Source organism: Lactuca virosa, chromosome 9, assembly GCF_052849685.1.
Source record: "Lactuca virosa cultivar CGN04683 chromosome 9, Lactuca_virosa_CGN04683_v6, whole genome shotgun sequence".
Classification (NCBI taxonomy): domain Eukaryota; kingdom Viridiplantae; phylum Streptophyta; class Magnoliopsida; order Asterales; family Asteraceae; genus Lactuca; species Lactuca virosa.
The window spans coordinates 148,656,844-148,675,587 of record NC_136434.1 but is presented as its reverse complement, the minus strand read 5'-3'; the positions used below and the strand labels follow the sequence as shown (position 1 = coordinate 148,675,587).

Here is an 18,744-nt window from a genome sequence, read left to right as displayed (position 1 = left end):
TAGGGAATGGGTTGACCTTGTTCCTGACTCCATTTGTTCAAGTTTGTGGCCCACAGAGGTGTGAGTCCTTGAAATGTTGGACGAGGGTTTGGGTTTGGAGCTACTGGGGGTAGGTTGTTGACTTCCGGCTCTGAGTCATAACCATCAGAAAAGCCTTCAGCTTGGTGATCATCCAAAGGGATTGGGTGATCATCTTCTGGTTCTTCTCCCAGCCATCCTGCATTGCCGTTGTTGGGATAGTACGGGTCTCCGGGGATATGGAATCCAGCCATGATATATACGCGAGAAAAGGGGTATAATAAATAAGCACATAAGTAATTTATAGTAACACAAAATACTCCTATAGTATTTTAAGTTTATGTTTTGTTCTAATGTTTTCGTTGTAGTATTGTTGGTAAGTTTTTAGACATGTTGCAACCTCACAACCACTCTTAGGCACATGCTAGTCACTTCTGGGATAATATAGTTGATCAGGCTATATCTTCCCATACTTGACTATATGTCTCTAAGTCTAATTGTGTTGTCCAATAATCGTAATACTTTTGTTCTGTCCTAGTGACACTGATTTTAGTATGAATGCAGGTAGGTATACTTGGTTAAATATTTTATTATTTAAAAGTATAAACTCTTGGTCAAAGTAATTTAATCCCGTTGTGTTTATAGTTTGTATATCTTTTATGGGTTGATACACTCGATTCACTATAAACAATGCTCTGATACCAATCTGTCACACCCCAAAACCGGAACGGCGGAAACGTTCAGGGGTGGAGGATGTCATGTACAGTATCACAACAATGCATAGTAGTAAACAAGCAACAACATCATCCATTGCATTAATAATATAATTTAATACAAGTGTGTTCTGTAAAGTTTAATTGACACCAAAAATTAAATCAAAATATGAGATGAGTCTTGAATGTGCTCCATCTTCTCAAAAGCCTGGCATCGGTACCTGTCTACTGATGACCTGAGAATACAAGTTATTTTGAAAGAGTTTATCAGCTTTAAAGTTGGTGAGTTCATAAGTATTTTAGTGTCATTGTTTGTATGAAAGTGTTTGTATGTACTTGATGTATAAGTTTGTAAATGTTTGTAAATGTTTGTAAATGTTTGTATATGTTTGTATATGTTTGTATCTCCTAGAAAATCCTATATTTTCTACTAAACGTAGCCTTCTACCAAGGCATCAAATGAAATGTATGTTTGTTTCTTGTAAAAGTGTGTATTTTCCCAAATATGACTATCATTAACCAAAAATATAGCTTTTACATTACCGTTCATTGTGTGAAGGTCACAAAGTGAATGCAATGGGGAAATAATAAAGTACTGTAGTGTTGTATTAAGTAACTACTATTGTACTAATTACCTTAAACCAATTGTTATTTAAAGTAACATGTGATATGCCTGTACCATACTACCGACTAAAAACACGGCGATGAAAGACGTCGGAAGAAATGGCATTTGGCACCCGTAGACTTGCAAGTCCCACTGTATCGAGCAGCAAGGTGTAGGATAGTCAATCCAGTATAGATCTATACACAAATTCAACGCTCACCTTCTAGGAGACTCTGGATACAAAACGAGCCATGACAGGTGATGCCATGTCCCGTTACGTGGCTCACATAACTGTTGTAATGTTCTTGTATATGTATTGTGTGTACTAGCTGTATTGTATGTTCTCTCTCTGTCTAGTATGTATGTGTGTTCTCTCTGTTTCTCATAATAGTATGTTCTCTTGTATAATGTATAGTATGTACTAGCTGTATTGTATGTTCTCTCTCTGTCTAGTATGTATGTGTGTTCTCTCTGTTTCTCATAATAGTATGTTCTCTTGTATAATGTATAGTATGTACTAGCTGTATTGTATGTTCTCTCTCTGTCTAGTATGTATGTGTGTTCTCTCTGTTTCTCATAATAGTATGTGTTGACTCATGTATGAACTGACTCATTGTATGTTTCATTGTTCTAGTAATAGTATTAGTAACTTCCTAAACTATACCTATTATAGTTTACTAGTAATGTTGTTTGTATGTATGAACATGTTTGTATACCTTTGCTACCCAAAGGTATTGAAATGAAAGAAGTAACTTTTATATCTATATACATATACATAATATATAACTAGGATTCAAACGACCTTCAGACAAATAACCGATACCCTAAGTCCACAACCAAACAAGGAACAGGAAGCAAGGCGAGCTATCAGTCCTAAGTCCTTTCAATCCTACTTATATAACTATATCTATATAGATACACATTTGACAAAGTATAAGTTTAAAAGAGTTTGAATAGAAAGTATTTAACATGTAAAAGAGTTTGCAAAACAGTTTGAAGTAGTTTGTTTGATAACACAGTTTGAAAAGTAAGAAAATCCATATGTTTGATAGTTATTAATCACATGTGATTGATATAATAACTATAATAGCTCAACTTGTATTCCCCCCCCCCCATAAAAGCATTTAAAATCATTTAAAATGTTGATTAAGGGGTATGAACTCACCTGTAGTGAGTGGTTTGGATGAACGGATGGTATAGGATGCTAAGTGTCAAGTGAAGACTTGAACACACACACGGATCCTATTTAACATATAATGACACATATATGCACCTAATTAGTTATTTAACAACTAATTAATCAAGTAAATACACCCTAGAACATGGTAAACACTTTGATTCAAGTGCTATAAGTACCAAAGGGTTACATCTAAAGGGAGTATGACCTCACATTTGAGTTTATGGCCACAATGGTCATAACACTTGAGTTTACGGCCCATGGTCATTTCCCCATGAGTTTACGACCGCAAACTCATGGTATTATGTACCATTTTGTGTTTAAAGGTCTTATAAGTCAAGGATTAGCATTCTATGATCAAGTCCAAGCCTTAGGAAGTCATAGTGGCACAATTGCACCACTTCATAGAGTTTACGGCCCATGGTCATTCCCCCATGAGTTTACGGCCGTAAACTCCATGTGTTCTTGATCTTTTTGATGTTTAAGGTCCTAAACTCTTCAAGGAAGTGATCTAGACTTGTATCCAAGGCTCAGGAAGGGACTAGGGCTCATAATGGCCCTTTCATTAGAGTTTACGGCCCAAGGAGATTGCCTTGGCCGTAAACACTTATGATCTTGTGTTTCTTGATGTTTTCCAGTTGATTAATAAGTGTATCAAGCCTATAACAAGCTAAGGTAAGAGTACTTACAATATAGAAGCTTGTAAGGGTGTTTAAAGTCCAATAACACTAGTGTGTGTTCTTGGTGTTCTTGGTGAAATGAAGAACACTTGAAGATCTATCAAAATGAAGAGATTTCACGGATGAAATCATGTACAATCACTAGATGTTGTAGTATATCAACTAATCAAGGAAGGAAACACTTACAAAGTTGAAGATCAAGAAGGAAATCGGATGATTCTTGAGAGAGAATGGCTTCTTGGTTTGAAAATGGTAAAAAAGTGAATAAAATGACTAAGTGTCATATTTATACTCCTTAGAGTTTACGGCCGTAAACTCCATGTTTGGGTCATAAACTCCAAACTCTTGGAGTTTTGGGACTCAAATGTTGCACAATTTACTCTAAAGTATACTTCCTATAATTACCTCTTGAAGTACTAGGCTTTAGAACACTCAAACTGACTCAAAACAGCTTAAAAGTTGGCAGAAACAAATCTGACTTCTATTGAAGTGATTGGTTGTACAAGATAGAAATTTCGAGTTGTCACAGAGTTCCATACAGCCACTCCTTTACATATTATCCACTTCAATCCACTTTGGATCTTTAGGGTCGAAATCTGTACCAGTGAGGTGATCATACACAGAATATCCAAGACAGTGAGTCTTGAATAACTCTTTCCATGAGTCGTAGTTCATCCTGTCAAGATCAAGAATAACGGGCACGTAAGATTTTATGTTGGTGCAGCCATAGATACGATCGGTGGGGTTTGATTGTGGAAGGTTGTCTGCATCGTCAGACACGATGGAGGGAACCGAAAGAAAGAAGAAACGAGTGAAGATGGAAGGAATACGCCTGAGGTACAAGATTGACTTAGGTTTAAGTCTCTGATACCATGTACGATCAGTATTTTCCCATAAATCGGCGTATAGCCATTCCATTGATATAAATATACATAATACAACAATGGACTAGGTTACAATATAAATGGGCTCTCTAATACAATATGGGCTACATATACAAATACATAAATGTACGCTAACATGCCATAACAGCCAACGAACTCGAATTCTATCCCTCCCCGCAGAGATAACAACAGCATCCTTAACAACCCAGTTTCCCAATAAGGGGCTTCATTGCTTTGGACGCGGATAGAACTCAACACTGTTCCCCATAAACCCCTGGGAGGGAAAAACTGGAGTGTGCCTCCGCCCAGTTGAACTGGACCTCATTGGTCATTCTAGCACTATATTACTTAATGTTATTTACATGAGTACTATTTACAACTCTTTTCTTTAATATATATGTGATTGGCATCACTACAAGATCCATCATCTCCTACTAGTAAGTAGTTATAGCATGACCACTTTGTACACCACTTAGTAGAAAACCCATTAAAGCACTATCTTTCGTAATCGGTAACTCTTCCATAAGCAACATGATCGATAATAAAAAGGTTTACATTTAATAGCATCTTTATAGTTGGATGTGTATAATCTCATACCATTATCTCACAGCTAGGGAGCATACTTTATAATCATACTTTAACTCTTTTAAATAAAGGATCCAGTTTAAGCCGTTTATTGCAAACCCCAGTCAACTTATCCTTCATGATCTATCAACCCTAGTTAACTTATCCTTCTTGAACTGTTTGAACCCATGAGTATGGGGCATACACATATATTAGGCTTAGTCGCTTAGAACCTCTTTATAACACACACACACACACACACACACACATATATATATATATATATATATATATATATATATATATATATATATATATATATCTTGAAACTAGACTAGAACAATTAGGATGTGATTAGTTCAATTAATATCTACAACAACATTATTATTTCTTGAAACTAGACTAGAAAAACTAGGATGTTATTAGTTCAATCAATATCTATAACAACATCCTTTTATTATCTAAGTTCATTCCACTTTCTATCTTGTGATCTTAGGTCATAGTACACACAATTTGCTCATTCCATATAGTTCAAGGGCTTAATTAATCATTATCATACCATAATTTAATTACCAAAACCACTCGTTAATGAAAAACCGGTCACAATCAATCATCCCTGGTCAACTTGTCATTCATGAACTATCTGAATCCATAAGTATGGGGCATACATATATATTAGGCTTAGAACCTGTTTATACACACACACACACACACACACACACATATATATATATATATATATATATATATATATATATATATATATATATATATATATATATATATATATATATATATATATATATCAACTAGACTAGAACAATTAGGATGTTACTAGTTCGATTAATATCTACAACAACATGATCCTTTCTTAAATTTAGATTAGAAAAACTAGGATGTTGTAGTTCAATCAATACCTATACAACATCCTTTCATTATATAAGTTCACTCCACCTTTCATCTTGTGATCTTAGGTCATAATACACACAATTTGCTCATTTCATATAGTTCAAGGGCTTAATTAATCATTATCATACAATAATTTAATTTAATTACAAAAACCACTCAATAATGAAAAACTAGTCACTATCAATCACCCCTTCCATCTTGTCAAACCTAGCTAGTTAGCTTCCTAATTTCCATGAAAATTGACGTTTGTTGTATAATCTCCTTCATTCAAATCATTATTAAAGGATACTGGACACATAGCTACCAATCGATTCACTTCCTTCATTCAATTTAGAGTTTCGTTTCACAAGAATTAAAAACCTTGACACATATATTCACAAATTCTACCTCAAGATGTATATATAAGTGTAAAATCTAACAATTGCCTTTGATATTAATATCCTTTGACCAAACATGATGTAACACCCTATTTTCATGTTTAATTAGGATTCAGTATAAATCATTGTTTATAAAATTCAAAATAGAACTATGTTAATTTTTAGCCAAAGTAATCGTCACAAACATGTAGGAAACGACAATATGATTTTCATATATATATATATATATATATATATATATATATATATATACAACATACCATACATAATAAACACATAATGGGCCCCGCCCGACATCAATCCCCGCTCGGTATATATATATATATATATATATACAACATACCATACATAATAAACACATAATGGGCCCCGCCCGACATCAATCCCCGCTCGGTATACAGATCTGTCAGTCATCAGGCCCCGCCTGGCATCGGGACTCGCTCGGTATACATATAAATATATAAGCATATAATCATACAAACACATGCGATAATGAAAGATAATAGCATACAATACAGTCATCGGGCCCCGCCCGGAATCGGGCCTTGCCCAGTAAGCATACCAACACATAACACATGCCAGAGTCATGCAAACATCTATCATCATAACACAATAAACCATGGGCCGACATTGGTGCCTTCGACCCGCTAAACAAAGTGAGGAAACTCACCTCAAGCTGTTGAATCACTCAAATGAATCTCTGACTGCTGGCCCGAAAAATCCTCGCGCTATCAAATCAATAACATCCAATTATTAATTGGATTCCGACCCATAACCAAAAGTCTAAGCTATTTGGCCCATAACCAGGGTAAAAAGACCAATTTATCCTTTATCTAACTTGGCCCAAAACCAAGGCCCAACTCAACAATTCAAAGGCACAAATCCTAAAGCCCAATATATGGCCCAATCTTCCAAATTAGGCCCAAAAACCATCATGGGGCTAAAATCCAAGGAACCCAACATGCTAGCCCAAAGCCCAAAACAGAGGTCTAATGACCTAACTAGGCCCAAACTTCCAAATACAAACTATGGCCCAATACCGAGGACGTTAAGCCTAAAAGCCCATCTACTGAGTATGCGGGGCGTACTCAGCTCGTATGCTTAACGCACTCTATCTGGGGCTTGTACGCGCAGCGTACCAGCTGGGTACGCTCTGTGTACTCCCCACTGTGCCAACTTGCTCCATTAATCACTTAAACCGCTAAGTCCTTTATCCAAACTCTCAGATTTGGTCCCTAAAGGTGACTTATCACGTAAAGTTGACAACTTTACATGCATGCCTGGCTTAATGTGGCTCAAGAGCTCAAAAAGAGCTTAACAAAGGTCTTAATACATGCATGGGTCAAAATACTCCATAAAGTTTGCATTTTTATGATCATGGGGACTAAATGGAGCTAAGATCTAGCATTCATTACTTCCGGAGTAGATCAAAATCCCACCTTTAACATAAAAGGCTAAAAAATGCCCAAGAAACACCATATAGAAGATCTATCATAAATGGACATAAAGGTGTGCACTTTTTACCTCAAAAGCTTGCAAATGAGAAGGTGATCCCAAATCCACAAACTCAATCTACTTCTCCAAGGGTTTCTCTTATTCTTCTTCACCTTAAGACACCAAAAATCTCTTTATCAAGCTCAAAAACTTACTAACACACTTAGGGTTTCGTTTTCAGGGCAAGGGGAGGTGGAGGCTGGTCTAAAATGTCCAAGCGATGAGTTTAAGACGTTTAAATAGGGTACAAACCCTAAAAATTAGGGTTTGTCCCAGACCTGCATACGCCATGCATACTCCACCTACACCCCATGTACGTGGGTGGAATCTGCGACCATCAGAAGGCTAGTACGCTAAGCGTACTCATAGAGTACGCCCCCGCGTACTAGCAAAGGACCAAATTGATAAGAAATTAACATTAAGGACTAAAAGAGGAACTTACCCAAAACTTGAATGTTACAACCTTGGAAGGTCACTTCTAGTGTCTTGAAAGCACGATTCCTTATATTGAAAAGATAGACTACATTTTCATTGGTTACACAAATGAAAGTTACCATTGCATATTTTGGGCTTCATTATTTTATACAGAAAAAAGGTTTGAGTGATGAGCTTTTTCTTAATACGATCAAGTCAATGTGACACTTCAAAATAATCATGTACGAGTTGATGATGATGAGGACAAGGTTCACCCACATGGTAGTACAACGAACTGAGAATATATGACTCGATTACCATATCAAATTGTTGAGTAGTTTATAGAACATATATAAAATTGTTTTTAAAAAAACCTTTCTTATGATGATTGTATGAATCAAATTGAAATATCTTAAAACTAGATTTATTGATTTTTTTTAGACTGCGGATGTATAGTCCACATCTTCTTTTGCATATATGGTTGTAGAATGTAGACGTTTTACCCTTTTTTCGAAAACAAACAACACTTTAATAACCGTTCAAGCTTCTATGATAACTTCAAAATCTACCTTTTCTCGGTGTAATCAATACAAATACCACAACGTTCCTCCTAATCAACAAAATATGAATTTGTTCAAGGGATTTCTTGGATGATGTATAATAGATACAAAACGTTGTTTCATTGAAAACGAAATTGAATAAATTGAGCAACAAATACATGAATAAAAAAAGTATCACTAGGGATAACGCTCCTAGTTACAAGAACGATGATGACGAAAGATATTTGTAGAATAACAAAATTGAGAAGATGATGACAACAAAATTAATTAGAGAAATTAAAGATCCTTCTACTTTTTATTTTTAGTTATTTTTCTATCCATGTGAAATGGTAGCAAGTATCATATTTTGATTAAATTAATAATATTTTAAGACACATGCCATCATTTCATATACATAGAAAAATGAATCGGAAAATTAGTAAGAGGATATTTAATTTCTCATTTAAAAATTGTATTTTGTTTCTTATTTTCTGTTTTGTATTTGATTTTCTATTTTCTTTGTGCACCTTACCTATACTTATTGAAATCATCCAGCCTCGCAATAAATGGGCTGGGCCAGGTTCTTCCGAAAGACCGAAACTATACCCATTTCGACATATGGTAGCCCAAAGCCTATAGACCTGACCCGGCCTCTCTTCCTTCCACCTCCCTCCCTCTCTCTCCTTTTCAAACGACCTTTGTATAAACCTTCAATGGCGTAAGCATACAGCTGATTTCTGCCTTAAATTAGGGTTAAATTCAAGACCAACTTACTCTGCTGTACTTCTAGTTCCGCTCAAATGTCTACATTTGGTACCACTACCGCTTCCAACACGAATCCAAACAAGTCCACTGAGGTAAACCCAAGAGTTCATTAATCCAAATTTCATATCTCCAATTCAAGAATTTGCTCTTTTGTGGTATATATATACACATATATGTATAATATTTTGTGTACTTTCTGTTATATCGTTGTTATATTGTTTAGTTCTTCACCCAATGCAGATTGTTGTTCTTAATTAAAACCACGCCTCCTGAATTGAAACCTAATCGATCTTTTATGTTTCATTTTGTATTTCTCGTAACCATTGTAATGATTACTGGTTGTATATAGGTTGTATCGCCTCCTACTGATGCTGTATCAAGCCTTTGCTTCAGTTCCAAAGCGAATTACCTTGTTGCAACTTCATGGGATAACCAGGTCTGCGCAATGTTAAACAATTTCATTCCTTTTATCACTCATCTTCTTTTTCTCATTTGTTCTCTTAATTACATTAAATTATGGAACGATTGCAGGTGAGATGTTGGGAGGTAACCAAAAACGGAACTTCACTTACCACAGTGGCAAAGACATCAATGGCTCATGAACATCCGGTAACCCTAACTTCTTCCACTCCCAAAATCTCTACATCTTCTTTTGATTTTGACAATTGCTCTCTTGTTGTCCCCTTTTTTTGAAGGTTTTATGCTCGACATGGAAGGATGATGGAACAACAGTGTTTTCTGGTGGCTGTGATAAACAAGTGAAGATGTGGCCATTGTTGTCTGGTGGCCAACCAACAACTGTGGCAATGCATGATAGTCCAGTAACTCAGGTTGCTTGGATTCCTGAGATGAGCCTTTTAGTATCTGGAAGTTGGGATAAAACTCTAAGGTGTGTAATTAACTTGAAAAAAATGTTATATTGTTTGTGTTTATGATTCTTTTTTAGTTTTTGTTATGATATTTTTTTGTGTTATGTCATCTTTTTTAGGTATTGGGATTTGAGACAGCAGAATCCAGTCCACACACAGCAACTGCCTGATCGTTGCTATGGACTTACAGTGAGACATCCTTTGATGGTTGTTGCAACAGCAGATAGAAATCTTATAGCATTCAACTTACAAAACCCTCAGGTAAGCTGTTTTTATATAATTCATAAATTCTGGTATCTGAGGCCACATTTTGTATCTTTTTCAAGATAGTTTTTGGTATGATGGAATTGGACACAAAATGCAGTGGTATAATGACTATTTCCATTACATTGCTTAGCCTTATTCCATTCCATTCATTTCTTTCTCATTCCATTCCATACAACCAAACATACCCTAATTGGCAAAAAGTCAACTGAGTTGACTTTTATGTTTAACAGGCGGAGTTTAAGAGAATCGTCTCCCCCTTAAAATACCAAACTAGGTGTGTTGCTGCCTTTCCTGATCAACAAGGTTTCTTGGTATGTCTTTTATTGTATTATTTCTTCTATTTTAATAAAACAAATACATCTGTAAACTGAAACAATGTTTAATTTTGGTTTATAGGTGGGGTCCATTGAAGGAAGGGTAGGTGTGCATCATCTTGATGAACAACAAAGTAGTAAAAATTTCACATTTAAATGCCATAGAGAAGGAAATGAAATTTATTCTGTCAATTCTCTTAACTTCCATCCTGTAAGATATCTTTTCACTTACTTACCCCCTAACAAACCCTAAACCCTAAATTGTTTGACTTTTTTTTGTTCAGGTTCATCAAACTTTTGCAACTGCAGGATCTGATGGTGCTTTTAACTTTTGGGACAAAGATAGCAAACAAAGATTAAAGGTATCTCCATGAAAACCCTCTGTAATTTTGATTCATGATTTGAGTATTTTTATAAACAAATATGATAGATGACTCAATGAAAAGATTAAAAAAAAGTGAATTTTTTTTTGCCTAATAAACTTTTTTACTTATGTAATGATGATGCAGGCAATGTCAAGGTGCAATCAAGCTATACCTTGTAGTAGCTTTAACAATGATGGCTCCATATATGCTTATGCGGTATGAATTTTTTATATATTGTATTTTTTTGTTATAAAATTGTTTTTTGAGATTTTGTTAGATTTTTTATTTATATTTTAAATATGTGAAGGTATGCTATGATTGGAGCAAGGGTGCGGAAAATCATAATCCATCAACAGCAAAAACCTCCATTTACTTGCACTTGCCTCAGGTACAATATTTTAACATGACATGACAAAACAGGTTGTATTGTGGTTGACATTGGACTGGGATTGAGACTTGGAATTATGTTTAATGGGACAAAATTGCAAGTTTTTGTCACACCAAAAAGACATGAATGCTCTTGACATGATTCTTGTGTGTTGTAGGACTCTGAAGTTAAAGGCAAGCCTCGTGCTGGGACAGTTGGAAGGAAATGAAGATGTGCTTTATTTTTACAATAGACCAAATCTTTTTATCATTTTACATTTTTATTTTGTGGGTATCAATTGTAGGGATCAGATCCAGAAAAAAGAACAAATAGAGTTTAATATTTTTGAATAGTTAACTAGATGTGGTGTTTTACGTTACTACAATCTTTTTCCCCTAATTATATGCTGTTTGTGTATGGTTAAATGATGTTTAAGTTTGACCTAACAAGCTTCATGGTAGTTTGATAATAATGATGCCTTGACTCAGTAAGTCAAATCTAAAAAGAGTCAAAATTGTAGTCAACTTATAAGAATTGATAGGGAAATTCTGTTAGACCATAACCAAGGGATGTTAGAGTTAGACCATAACAAAAGGACTGCAACCAGTTAGCTGTTCGTGTTGATGATTTTGAGGAAAGATTGACACAAACAGTGCTAGTGCTAAGATACCGGGCAGCATAAGCTCGAAATATCCAAACCTCTCTTCGAAAGATTAAGCCAAGTAGAAAGCTTATCCAACACCAACATCCAAGAAAAAACATTAAATTTGATGGGAACAAGCCACACCCATTTAGTAGGAACCGAAGAAGCAAGAAATCACCCGAATTATTAGGCAACCAGACCCACCTATCCTCTGCTGAAGATAAAGAAACAGAGTGAAAAAGAAAACCAAAATCTTGCTCTTGAATACTCTCGGCCCCTCCCCTCGGAGTCTTGCGAAAAATACCGAACCTACGGGTAAATCAGAAAGAGTTTTAACCTTCCACCTGGATAACCGCTCAGCCACTTTCTTTACTATATTAGACCAAGAAGCCAACTTCGACATAGAGCTACCAACCATAACTCCAAGATAAGAAAAAGGTGGTTTGCTAGCCATACAACCAATCATAGCCGCTGCTGATTCCACTTCCGGGTATGGAACTCCAATCCCCAATAACCTACATTGTATAAAATACAAACTATATGGCGATGATTAGAATCTTTCCACTCTCCAATGAAAAGTGGATCATCAGCGTAAAAAGGTGAGAAACCTATACCGAAGAAGAGGAGCCAACTAAAATAGCAAAGAAAAGCCCCTGGTCCTTAGCCCAAGAAAAAGATAAGTGAAGAGTCTCTCCATAACCAAGATAAACAAAAAAGGAGACAAAGGATCTCCTTGTCTAAGCCCTCTAAAAAATCAAAATTCTTCTTTGGGGCTACCATTAACTAGAATAGAACCCCTAAAAGAAGAGAGACACCCTATACTCCACTCCTTCCAATGTTCCACAAAACCAAACCCATGAAGAACATCATCAAGAAAATCTCATCTCACCGAATCATACGCTTTTTCAAAATCTACTTTAAAAAGCATTGCATTCGTTTTCTTGTTATTACACCAAGATATTAATTCATTTAGAATCATTGGACCATCAAGAATCTGACGACCCCGAACAAAAGCAGACTTATCAACACCCACTAAGTCACCCTCCACAACACTTCGTCTGTTACCAAGGATTTTCCCCACAATCTTATACCGGCAGGCGATCAAGCTAATTGGACGGAAATCTTTATCAAACTTGGTGTTTGCTACTTTTGGAATCAGAGCAATAAAATAAGGATTACAGCCAGTTGGCCGAGGAAAAGAACTCAAAAATCTCACTAACTACATCAGGGTCCACAATATCCCAAACTTTCCGAAAAATATCAAATGTGAATCCATCTGGACCCGGGGATTTATCAGAACCACAATCCTACCCTGCCCTCTTTATCTCATCCACGAAAATATTATCTTCTAATCACCGCCGTTGAAACTCCGAAAGTCTCGTCGTAAAAATATAACCTAGAGGAATACGTGGTTGAGAAGGAATAGAAAACCGGTTCTTGAAGTGTGAAAAAAATTCCTTTTTAACTGCATTCAGCTCATCTATCCAATCACCATCTGAAAAAACACCACGGATCGCAAGTTGGTTGCGTCTTTTATTTATGATCCCTTGAAAATATTTAGAGTTTTCATATCCCTCAATAGCCCATTTCACTTTAGATTTGTGAACTAAATCAAGAGCATCAAACTTCTCAACCTTCGATATGGACTTGAGTAAAGTCGATATGTCTTCAATTATCGACACCTCACCCTCACCCCGGTCCAAACAAACACCAATATCAGCTAGGGACGAAAGCATCTCCGACTTAGCAGAATTTTTTTCCTCCTTCATAGTTTTGAACCAAAAACGCAATTTACCTTTTAGGAATTATAGTTTCTTTTAAAGAGACACCATAGCATTTGAATTAGTGATAACATTACCCCAAGACTCCACTCCAACATTCTCAAACCCCTCCATAAGAAACCACGAGTGAAACATCCTAAATAGAGTAAGACCATAATAATAAATGGCTTCTCCAAGAAAAATAGGTCTATGATCTGACCAATATTTTTCTAGAATAACACCTGTAATATGAGGAAAAGACTCCAAAAGACCCTCAAAAACTAAAAATCTGTCCAACTTACTCATCTACCTAGCAATTCGATCAGACCATGTAAAAGAGTACCCACCCAAAGGAATATTAAATAAGCCAGCTGTTGCTATAAAATTATTAAACGCCAAAGCCCTTGCTGCATGAAAGTCAGAGCCAACTCTTTCCCAAGCAACACAAACTTCATTAAAATCTCTCATAACCAGAGTATTACCATCCCACCTATTAATAACTCTACACTAATAATCCCACAACATTCGTTTCTCTGATAACCCTTGAGGAGTGTAAACAGAGAGTAAAAGTAATCTAGATCCCGACGGTTTCCAAATTCCCTAGACGAGAACAAAATAGTCCGAAATTGAAACATTTATTTTATAAAATAAATTTTGGTCCCAAATGCACAGAATACTTCCTGACCTACCCATCGAAGGGCCACACACAAAATCAAAACTAGCATTACCCCGTACAGCTCTAACCAAGACCTTGTACATTTAAGGAAAGAAAATTCATCTAGAATCATCTACCACTCCATGCACATTAATTGTATCCTCCATGTTTTTCACACATACTCCCATGTTATACCCCATAGCTTGACCAACACAAACAAACTCTTCCAAAATATCAAGGAAAGAAGAACCCTTATGGATTTTAAGAACTGAAGGAGCACGACCCGTACTAATAGATTCTCCATCATGATCCATCCTGAAAGAATGAGTGGAACGATTTTCTTCATAAACCGGTATGTCAACAGCCTGAACACAACCAACTCTCATAACTGATGGGGAAATCTCACCCGACTCCTTTTCACTTTGACTTCCATCATGAACCTTGGATACAGTTGGTAGAGAACCTGCTTCTTGAGCATCAACTAAATTGCACCTTCCATGAGAACTCACCTGAAGAGTAAACCCCGATGGGTGATGAGTAGCTGAAGCGCTAACACTAGAATTATCAGGCTTATCTTTGTTGGGGTTGAAACACACTTTTATTCAGAACTAGAACAAAAGAGAAGAGCTTACACGCTTAATATTACAAGAAAAAGAAACAACCCTCTAATACTCACTCTAAGTATTACACACTACACTCTCTGTTTTGTGGTGTCTTACAACTGATATTACAACTTCTATTTATACTAAAGCTAGCCACTATAAGTACTGTGACAATTTATTGTGTTCACCGTGTGAAATAAAGAAGCTGCCAATTCTAGTTGTTATTGTCAACAAAGGAGGCATTCATTTGTCAACAAAAGAGGGTGGTGCAGCTACTCATGGCAGGTTCACACCCAAGTAGGTTTACACTTACAATCTTTACCTAGTAAATCATAAAAACCAAAAGGGTCCGAAGATTGATGATTGACTTCCACATCCACATAAGATTTATGAGCTAGTTCACCGAAAACAGTTTCCGAAATCCCATCTGATTCATCAGGGCCGGTCCTGAGGATTCAAATGCCCAGGACGAGTCGAAAAAAAAGGCCCTTAGCCCTAACATGTAACGAATTAAAATACATAAAGTATTTTTTTAAAAAAAGACGATAAACTTTATAGCAATAAACAAAACAAAATCATAGTATTTTTATGAGTACATATTGTACATCTAACCGACGACCCGTGAAACTCTTCTAACATTACTGATAGCAAATTGGTTGATCAACTTTTCGTAGTTAATACTCTTTAAGATTTCTTTCTCGGTGGATAAGTTTAGGTTTTACTTTATTGACAATGAATTAAATGTGTGATACAAAAAAAAAAATACAAGTCCAATACTTTTAAGTTTGAAGATAACATTAAGTTTATTAAAATAAAAATAGCGATGTTTAAAGAAAAACTTAATTACAATTTTAATAATATAGTTTTTAACTTTTTCTAATTATTTTAATTATTATAAAATTACAACAAAATATTGATGAATTAACTAACTGGATCTGTTCGAGTTTTGATTTACGATCAAATGTTCGTTATTTTTAACAAAGTCTTATCCATTTTAATTATTTCCATTGAGAACACATAACTTAAAGTAAAATCAATTGCTTTTATAGAGACAAATTGTATTCGTTTGTTAAATCCAGTAACCTCACATTCATAGTATTTGTTGGACTATCTTTCCGTTAAGATATGGGCATAAAAAAAAAAAAAAAGTTGGGCCCCACAAAAAATTGGACCCTGTGCACAAGCCCCTGTTGCCGACCCTTACAACCGGCCATGTGATTCATCCACAGATTCAGCCTCAACTCGGTCCAAAGGATCTTGCACAATAGGCATTGCATGATACTGATTAGCATGCTCGGGTTCCACCTCCACATATTCATTTATGTATTATGGGGTCCATCCTAAGATCTCCATCTCTTTGACCATATAAAATATACCCTGAATATATAAAGGTCTCGAAAATAAGATCATGCACTTTCGTTTTTACACATATTCTTTACCTCCATAAATTATTCCCATTTCGATATTCTGGATGAAGAAGTTCTCCCCACCGGCCATCGATTTCTTAAAGGAATTAGGTGTCCATGCAAGTGAAGGCACCCCTTCAATATCCACCCAAATTATACGTTCATCTATTACAAACTCATTCGACCATGGTCTAATGTTACTTAACCATGATTTTGCTCACTCATTAACTCCAAGCAGATCCAAAACCCTCCCAAGTGACGAAGAGTTACATCAGAAAAACCTTCATTAGAAGAGATAACTCTTAAGTTTGGTAACGAGCCAAATTCTCTTACCTTCCCTACAAGAGTTAATGTATAATATTTTTTCACCGAGCAATTAACATCAAGAAGGAGAACCGGCTGATCAATGATCTTCAATCCCCCAGTAGCAGTAAATTAGTTACCCATAACAGCATGAGCATAGGAACTTCCAGGAGCAGAATTCAGGGCGCTGAAAACGAGTCATATTTGGATGCAAATGATGTCAACCAAACCAGATGGTACACAAATTAGCAATAAGAACATCACAGTTGTCCGCCTTAATGAACCTGAAGAACGCAAATCGTTTCCTCTGTTTTGATTTACATGCAGGAATGTAAACATCAATAACATAACCATATTGCTGACAAGTTGTCAGGAAAATTTGTAACAAACACTGAGTGAGAAATCTGGTTCATGCGGTCTTCTTTTCAATTTTCTTGAACCTCTATTCTGTAAGGTGTCTACCTGATACCTTGCTGCAACCTTGTTGCCTAAGAACAGAAAACAAAACAGAACAGGAAGGAAAGAAGGGAAAAAAAAACTGCACAGCAAGGAACAAGAAACAAGGGCGATAACAGGGAAATAAAGAAACGGGATTTGTGTTTTTGCTTGGTGGAAAAGGAAACTTTATTGCTGAAAAACTTCAATCTAAATACCTATATACATATCATATTTATAGTAAAAGAAATAGAGTTTGACTCACAGTCTAAAACCGGGAAACAAAAATAATAAAAACAATTTTCCTAAAATGCCCCTGTGGGCTTTTTCCTGAATTACGCCAACATTTTCCCTCCTAATTCAGGAACCGAGATGTTCTTCACTCCTAATAAACTTCTCATCTCTTCAAACTTCACTTTAGCCATAGATTTTGTGAGTATATCAGCCCGTTGTTCAGTAGTTCCCACATGTTGCACGATGACATCTCCTTTCTCAACCAAATCACGTATGAAGTGGTATTTTGTGTCTATATGCTTGCTTCTTCCATGGAACACCGGGTTCTTCATCAGTTCCAGAGCTGATTTGTTGTCAACATACAATACTATAGGGCTGATCCTTCTTCCGGTTAACTCTCCAAGCAATCTTCTTATCCAAACTCCTTGACATGTGGCACTTGTAGCTGCCATAAATTTTGCTTCACAGGATGAAAGTGCCACACTTTGTTGCTTCTGTGAGTTCCATGTAACAAGGTTCTCATTGAGATAAAATGCCATACCTGATGTACTACTCCTGTCAATCACATCTCTAGCTAAATCGCTATCTGAATAGCCTATGACACCATATTCATCACTACTTCTTACATATTCCAGACCATACATAGTTGTTCCTTTTATGTATCTTAGAATATGTTTCAGAGCTTGTAGGTGTTGTGAAGTTGGTCTTTCCATAAACCGACTCACCATTCCAACTGAAAAAGCGATGTCTGGTCGTGTATGTGTCAAATATCTCAATCCACCAACTATACTTCTATAAAAAGTTGGATCAACAGGTTCACCTTGTTCATCTTTACTTAGCTCCAGTCTTTGCTCCATTGGGTATTTGCACGGATTACAATCAATCATACCTGATTTTTCAAGTATGGATTTCGCATAAGCTGTTTGTTTTAAAGTTATTCCCTCCTTTTGTTGACTTACCTCAATCCCAAGGTAATACGATAACAACCCAAGGTCACTCATGTCAAACTCGTTGCTCATTTGTTGTTTGAATAACTATACATCATCAATACGATTTCCAGTGACAATTAAGTCATCCACATAAATTCCAATTATAAGTAGATTTCCGTTTTTCTTTCTTGTGTAGACGGCATACTCTTGTGGACATCTTACAAAACCCAAGTTTTTGAGACATTTGTCTAGCCGTGAGTTCCAAGCTCTAGGAGCTTGTCGCTATCCATACAACGCCTTTGATAATTTGTACACTAATTTTGGCTTGTCTTTGTTTATAAAACCCTCTGGCTGAGTTACATACACATCTTCTTCTAATTCTCCATTAAGAAAGGCTGATTTGACATCAAGGTGAAATGTACAATCCAACCATTCTTGGCTGCCAAAGCAAGTAAAA

At 36.0% G+C, this 18,744-nt stretch overlaps 2 protein-coding genes across 3 annotated transcripts; one reads left to right on the top strand and one right to left on the bottom strand.

Moving 5' to 3' along the window:
- Positions 1-9,029: 9,029 nt before the first annotated feature.
- On the top strand, positions 9,030-11,699 carry LOC145135781 (protein RAE1-like). Of its 2 annotated transcripts, none has more exons than XM_079069999.1 (11): positions 9,030-9,230; positions 9,488-9,574; positions 9,670-9,747; positions 9,834-10,027; positions 10,127-10,268; positions 10,505-10,585; positions 10,671-10,691; positions 10,873-10,950; positions 11,098-11,169; positions 11,261-11,341; positions 11,499-11,699. In XM_079069999.1, the coding sequence occupies exons 1-11, from the start codon at positions 9,174-9,176 to the stop codon at positions 11,547-11,549; spliced, it is 942 nt and encodes a 313-aa protein (XP_078926125.1). In that variant the 5' UTR covers positions 9,030-9,173; the 3' UTR covers positions 11,550-11,699. The 2 variants fall into 2 exon arrangements, with proteins under 2 accessions (XP_078926125.1, XP_078926124.1); XM_079069998.1 differs by having other exon boundaries at positions 9,031-9,230; positions 10,671-10,799.
- A 1,144-nt stretch (positions 11,700-12,843) lies between these two features.
- LOC145139906 (uncharacterized) lies at positions 12,844-13,732 on the bottom strand. The gene is made up of 2 exons (XM_079073573.1): positions 13,360-13,732; positions 12,844-13,106 (listed from the first exon to the last, which is right to left on the bottom strand). Exons 1-2 carry the CDS (start codon positions 13,730-13,732, stop codon positions 12,844-12,846), a joined length of 636 nt encoding a protein of 211 aa, XP_078929699.1.
- Between the last annotated feature and the right edge of the window lie 5,012 nt (positions 13,733-18,744).